This window comes from Elephantulus edwardii, unplaced genomic scaffold (assembly GCF_000299155.1).
Source record: "Elephantulus edwardii isolate Elephantulus edwardi_28Jun2011 unplaced genomic scaffold, EleEdw1.0 scaffold00020, whole genome shotgun sequence".
NCBI classification, from domain to species: Eukaryota; Metazoa; Chordata; class Mammalia; order Macroscelidea; family Macroscelididae; genus Elephantulus; species Elephantulus edwardii.
The window spans coordinates 1,065,901-1,072,985 of NW_006399770.1; the positions used below are offsets into that span (position 1 = coordinate 1,065,901).

Consider the following 7,085-nt stretch of genomic DNA (forward strand, 5'->3'; position numbering starts at 1 on the left):
TGATATTGGTTCTCCTGGCACTGGATAACAGGGGTGGCAGCTGGACAGTTTCCATGTGACAAGGCAATGGGTCTCCAGGTGGCAGGGACAGTGGTCTAGTGCTCTGGGAAGGATTGCAGTCTAGGCCACACTGGAACTGCAGCGGTTCAACCTGGCAGGGAGTGGTTCTGTCGCTGGCCAGAGTGTGAGTGAGCCTGGCTGGAACCACAGTCTTTAGCAGATGCCAGCCGGGGAAGTGGCAGCTGGAAGATGCTCCCTGGCCGGCCATACCACAAAATGCCTTGATGTCTTCCAGTAAAACAGTGGGTTCATTTCATGAGAAGGAGTGTCTCATGAGTAGTGTGTAGTATGTCTTGAGGTCAGGGAGTACTATGCCTCCCACTTTATTTTTGTTTTTCAGAAGTGCTTTATTTACTTGGAGTTGCTTTCCTCTCCAAATAAACTTGAAAATTTTTCTTTTGATCTCCTTGAAAAAATAAATTTGGTATCTATATTGGGATTGTGTTGGACATGTAGATTGCTTTTGGTAGGATTGTCATTTTCACAATGTTGAGTCTATCCATAATCAGGGAGCGTTTCCCATTTATTTAGGTCTTTTATTGTGAAAGAAGATATTTTTCGGTGAGTAGTTACTGGGTTCTTAAAAGCTTTTGAGCAGCCATCTAAGGTCCAGAACAAAGAAGAGGGAAGAAAAGCAAAGATGTACTGAAACATTTAGTTTAGTATGGATCACACAAACCTTAACTTTTACATCCCTGAGACCAGAATAACTAGCTGGTTCCCTGCTACCACCATTAATAAGTATAAAGGGGATCATAATAGAAGTTCCTGGATAGAATTCGGGGAAGGAGAGAATGTGCAAAAAATTAAACAAACAGAACATTAAAAAGGCCAGGCTTACTAGTTTAATAGAGCTTGGTGGAACCTGTGAAATTATAGTTTTTAGAACTTAAATGTGAAACGAAATTTACTCTCATTTAAAAAAAAATTACTCCTATTGCTCAACTTTCTGCCAAATGATCAGCAGATGAACAATAACACTCGAAGGTGCTCCGAGGCATAACATTGGTTTCTATTCACCTGTGACTAATTACCTCTTTGGACAATTGCCTCTTTTTGCTATGAGACCAGAACTAGACGGTGCCTGGCTATCATTACTGAACATTTTTATCAAATCTTTAATGTAAGAATTCTGGTCCAAAAGAGGAAAACACTGAATATCATTACAAGTTATCATGGACTTTAGACTTTCTGAAACAATGGAGGATTGATGAACCCTTGAAACTATTGCCTGAGATGATCATTAAACCTTAACACAAAAATATCCCCTGAAGTCATCTTAAAATGGAACAATAGCTTTCGGCTTGATGGAGGCCTCGGTGCAACTTTCTTCGGTCGTCCCGCATCTGGGTTCATCCGACACCAGCCACCTCAGCCATGCCGCCCAAGTTCGACCCCAACGAGATTAAAGTCGTGTACCTGAGGTGTACCAGTGGGGAAGTCGGTGCTACTTCAGCTCTGGCCCCCAAGATCGACCCCCTGGGTCTCTCTCCAAAAAAGGTTGGTGATGACATTGCCAAGGCCACCAGTGACTGGAAAGAACTAAGGATTACAGTGAAACTGACCATTCAGAACAGACAGGCCCAGATTGAAGTGGTGTCTTCTGCCTTTGCCCTGATCATCAAAGCCCTAAAGGAAGCACCCAGAAACAGAAAGAAGCAGAAAAATATTAAGCACAGTGGAAATATCACTTTTGATGAGATTGTTGGCATTGCCCGGCAGATGCAACACCGGTCTTTAGCCAGAAAACTCTCTGGAACTATTAAAGAGATCCTGGGAACTGCCCAATCTGTGGGCTGCAATGTTGATGGCCGTCACCCTCATGACATCATAGAAGACATCAACGGTGAAGCTGTGGAATGCCCAGCTAGCTCAGGAACTACAGATGAAAATATTTCAATAAAGGATCTTTTGTTAACCAAACAAAAAAAAAAAAAAGGAACAATAGTTCAGCTTAACTAATTAAAAAAAATCCTCTTTGAGAGTGTTGTGTTTTTTAAAGAAATATGTATATAAGATCAAAATGACATGACAATAGTTCTAAAGATTAAAGAGCAACCTCAGTAGGCTGTGTCAGTTTAATGAAGGAGGAACAATTAATAAAAGTGGGTGGAGTAGTGACATAACTAAAAATTTTATCAGTGTCATTAAATTGTACATGTAGAAATAATTGAATTGATTTATGTTTTTTCTATGTATATTCAGAATAACAAAATAAATAAAATTATATCATATTCATATGTAGGCAGAGTGCTAATTGAGATGTTTCAACAAATAGACAGAGTGTTTGAAGTGCTCACATATTTATTCCAACTGGCCAGCTGAATGAAAAAATCCATACATGTGCCTGTTCCAAAGAAACGCATTCCAACAGAAGGGAGAAATTATAAAAATATAATTAATATACTATACAAAGAAAATGATGCTTATGATAATTTAAAAATGATTGCATCAGCATACCAATAGGGAAATGTCAAAATTCAAGCCAAAGTCAGAAGAGGACATAGGACAAGGAATAGAATTGGTGATGCCAGATTTTCTGGGCTAAAAACAGAGAATCCCAGAAAGATGTTTACTTGTGTTTTATTGACTTTGCAAAGACAATTGACTGTGTGAATCATAGCAAAGTATAGATAACATGTTGTTACTGATTGCTGTTGAGTTGAGCACAATTCATAACAATGCTATGAACAAAAGGCCTGAAGCCTTTCTCTAACTATCGTTATTTACAAAAGCTTATAGAGATTCCAGAGCCATGTTTATTAGGAAGTGGATGCCACTTCTGCTTCCTTGGATAACATAACATACAAAATATGAAAAGAATTCTAGAACACATAACTGTGCTTTTTTGAGCCTATACATAGGCCAAGGGTGGTTATTCAAACAGATAGTTTGTGATTTAAAAATCAAGAAATGGATGCTTTTGAATTGTAATTTTACATACTTATTCAGTCTGTATGCTGAACAAATCATCCTAGATTCTGGACTATATAAAGAAGAAGGTGGCACCAGACTCAACAGCCTGCAATATATAGGTTATACAACCTTGACTGCTGAAAGTAAAGAGGACATACTGATGAAGATCAAAGATTACACAGCCTTCAAAATGGAACACCCCTCAATTAAAAGAAAATAAAAATCCTCACAACTGGACTCTTAAGCAACATGACGGTAAATGGAACAAATAGTGAAAATGTCAATGGTTTATCTGGAACCACAATCAATACCCATGCAAGCAGCAGTCAACGAATCAAGTCACACTTTGCATCAGGAAAAATCTGCTACAAAAGACCTCTTTAAAGTATCAAAAAGCAAAGATTCCGCCTTAAGGACAAGGATGCACCTGGCTCAAGCCACAGTATTTTCAATTGCCTCATATACATGTGAAAGCTGAACAATGACTAGGAAGACCAAAGAAGAATTGATATCATTGAACTATGGTATTGGGGGGGGGGGATTTTAACTATGGACTGTTAGAGGGAGCTCTGGTGGCCTAATGGTAAGAAACAGCACTGCAATCCCAAAAGTATGCAGTGTGAGAGAAGGATGGGCAATCTCCTTCCATGTGATTAACTGCCTCTGAAAACTCACTGGAGGATCAGCAATGGGTGGGTTCTAACTTGATGGTATATCACAATAATAACAACATGGACTATCAGAAAAATAAAAGACCTCTGGTAGCATAGTGTCAGGCTGCTATCTGAAGGTTAAAGTTGGGATCTACTAGTCATTCCATGAGAGAAAGATGAGAAGTCTCTTGTAAAGATTTACAGACTCAAAAACCAATGGCAACAGTTTTGAGGTTTTGGTGCTGGAAGAATGAACACATCTGAATTGGAAGAAGTATTGTGAGAATATTCTTTAGAAGTGAGCAAGTGGGCACTGTTGTCTCACACATCAGTTTCTGCTGACAGAAATATCATGCTTGACAGAGACGAGGCTCAGTGAATGAAGAGGATGGCCTTCATTGAGGTGAACTGGCACAGTTACTGGAGAAGTGGATTCTCACACGAGCAATTGTGAGGCTGATACAAGACTAGGCAGTGCTTCATTCTGTTGTGCAAAGTTGGATTTGACTGCAAGGCATCTAACTAAAACTAGAGCACTTTGTAATGATTTCTTGTAGTAGATGAGAGGTCAGCTCACTTATTTTCCACTCCTACCTCCTCCTCTACTTCTAAATATAATTAAATCACTATTCTTGGATCTTTCTGTCTCCTCTGCAACTTCAAAGAACACAGTTAAACCCCCATTTCCTGTTTGATCAACCACAGATATTATCTACCACTTTCTTTGTAAAATAAGGACGTTAGAACTCCTACGTATCTCTTCACCTCCCAACCTGTTCCACACTTTCACATTTTGTTTCGAAATTATTAAGTTGTTTATGTCTGTGTTTGATTCTATGAGCAAAAAGATAAAAAAGGTTTATTTTATTTTATTTTTACTTAAGTATAGCTCACAAAAAGATCAAAGTAGTAAAGTAGGATTACATTTCTTTCTTCCTGCCTAGGGGCCAATGTCCCTACTCAACAGAAAATATTGTTGTTGTGGTGTGCTGTCGAGTCGTTTCCGACTCATAGCGACCCTATGCACAACAGCCCTAAACCCTGCTCTATCCTGCGCCAACCGCACCGCCTCTGACACACCCATCCCGATTACCCCAGTCACCGAATCAATCCATCTCATAGAGGGTCTTCCCCTCCTGTGCTGTCCCTCCACGCTCCCAAGCATGATGTCCCTCTCCAAGGACCCGTCCCTCCTGGCAACATGTCCAAAATATGTCAGACGAAGCCCCAGAATCCTTGCCTCTGAGGAATAGCTTGGTTTAATCCTCTCCAAAATGAATCTGTTTGTACTGGAACAAATTTTGATATTTTGATGTATTTTCTTTTTTTTTCCATCCCACCAATTTTATCATAACATATTTCCTAAACCCCCATTCATGCTATTTTCCTATATCATGTACTCCTTTCCTTTTTATGACTTTTCCTACTTGTTAAAATGCTATGAATTCCCTTGTTCAGCCTCCCTTGCCCGGACAAACAATTACACTGGATGGGATGAAGACAATTTGAAGATCGGTCGTGGTAGAATCTATTGACTTTGGCCTGGTTATGTCCTGCTTGAAAGTGATCTCAGTGTCGGCTGAGCCTTTGTTAAAACACGTGGCTGAGGAAAAAGGTAAAGAGACAGGAGGAAAGGTGAAAGCAAAGAGCTTTATTAGAAAAGATGCATTCCAGAGAGCAATCGTTTCTCCAAAAGTAAGGAGGTGGAGAAAGGCGTGTGGCATGACTTAATATGGCTGGCTGGCTCCTGCATTTTGATGTGCTTCTAGGCTTGAGTTGGGTCAATGGGATGAGGTTGTGGTGAGTTCAAAATTTGGTGGGCAGTTCTAATCCATTACTGATAATTTCATTCATGTGCCTAAAACACATGCTTTTAGAGGTATCCTCTACCACATAGATCAGGATTAGGAGGTACTTTATTGGTTATTGGTTCCCTGGTTCTGATTGGGTAGAGCTTGGTTTCGGCTTTGACATTCTTTCCACCTTGTCTATTCTTATGCCCGATTTTCCCAATTCTGACCTTAAAACACCCCATTGTCAACCCTCCTAATGTCTCCCTGTAGCTCTTTGCAGAGACTTTCTTTCCACTCTTATTCTCTGAGTTCACAACAGAGCTTGTTGTTATGGGCTGTTGAATCACCTGTGACTCACAGCCACCCTATGTACAATAACTCTGAACCCTGCCCTATTCTGAGCCAATCTCACTGTCTCTGACACACCTACCCCCATTACCCCAGTTACTGTGTCAGTCCATCTTCTCTAGGATCTTCCTTTCCCGTAGTGTCCCTCTCCCTTTCAAGCATAATGACCTTCTCCAAGGACTGATCCCTCCTGAAATATACCCAAAGTATGTGATACAGAGCTTCAAAATTCTTGCCTCCATGGAGCAACTTGATTTCACCCTCTCCAGGACAGACCTGTTAGTTATCTTGGCAGTCCTTGTTCAATACTCTTCTTCAGCACCATGATTCAAAGGCATCAATTCATTTTCTGTGATCCTTAGTCATTGTCTAGTTCTCTGACACATACTAAGTAATTGTGAAGACCATGGCCTGTATCAAGCACATTTCAGTCTCTAGTCTGACATCATTGCTCTCAGCACTCTGGAGAGTTCCCTGAAAGCAGACTTCCCCCATGCAATTAATCTTTTGATATCCTAACTGATGATGCCAAGAGTGCTGGTTGTGGAACCAAGCAAGCCGAAATTGTTAACAATCTCAGTCTCTTCTCTATCTATCATGGTGCTACCATTTGGCCCAATTGGTGAGAATCTTTGTTTTCTTGATGTTGAACTTCAATCCATATTGAAGATTGCAGTCTTTGACTTTCTGCAGCAAATGCTTAAGAGCCTTATCAGTTTTGGCAAGCAAGATTGTGTTGTCTGCATAACATAAATTATGAGTCTTCCTCTAATCCTGATGCCACAGTCCTTCTCATGAAGTCCAGCCTCCTGAATAATCTGTTCTGTATATAGATTCGAAACATGCGGAGAAAGAATGCATCCTTGATGTACTCCTTTCCTGATTTTGAGCCATGGAGTTTCCTTGGTCTGTTGTGATGACTGCTTCCTGGTCTAAATATAGGTTTTACATAAGCACAATCAAGTATTCTGGGATTCCCATTCTTCTTAAGGGTAGCTACAATTTGTTGTGATCCACACAATCAAATGCCTTTGCATAGTCAATGAAACAGCTGCTCCACTGCAATTTCCCATCCCTGCTTTCTGGGATTAATTCTTTTTTAGATTCAAATAGACTGTCCTCTTTCCTAGTTTACATCTTCATGTCACTGAAAAAAACTACTCAATAGGTAATAGTTAATCGTCCTTTTTATCTGAAAATGTTTCTATTCTACTTTTCATTTAGTTAATTAATTGTCTGGGAGTAAAATTCTAGGGGAAACATCATATTTCTAACACTTTGAGCTTTTCTCTATTGTCTTTTGGCATATGTGTTA

The 7,085-nt window shown here is 39.9% G+C and overlaps 1 protein-coding gene across 1 annotated transcript; it reads left to right on the forward strand.

Annotated features, from left to right (window-relative positions):
• Positions 1–1,437: 1,437 nt before the first annotated feature.
• On the forward strand, positions 1,438–5,404 carry LOC102860170 (60S ribosomal protein L12-like). Its single transcript, XM_006882480.1, has 2 exons — positions 1,438–1,926; positions 5,399–5,404. Exons 1-2 carry the CDS (start codon positions 1,438–1,440, stop codon positions 5,402–5,404), a joined length of 495 nt encoding a protein of 164 aa, XP_006882542.1.
• The last annotated feature ends 1,681 nt before the right edge of the window (positions 5,405–7,085 follow it).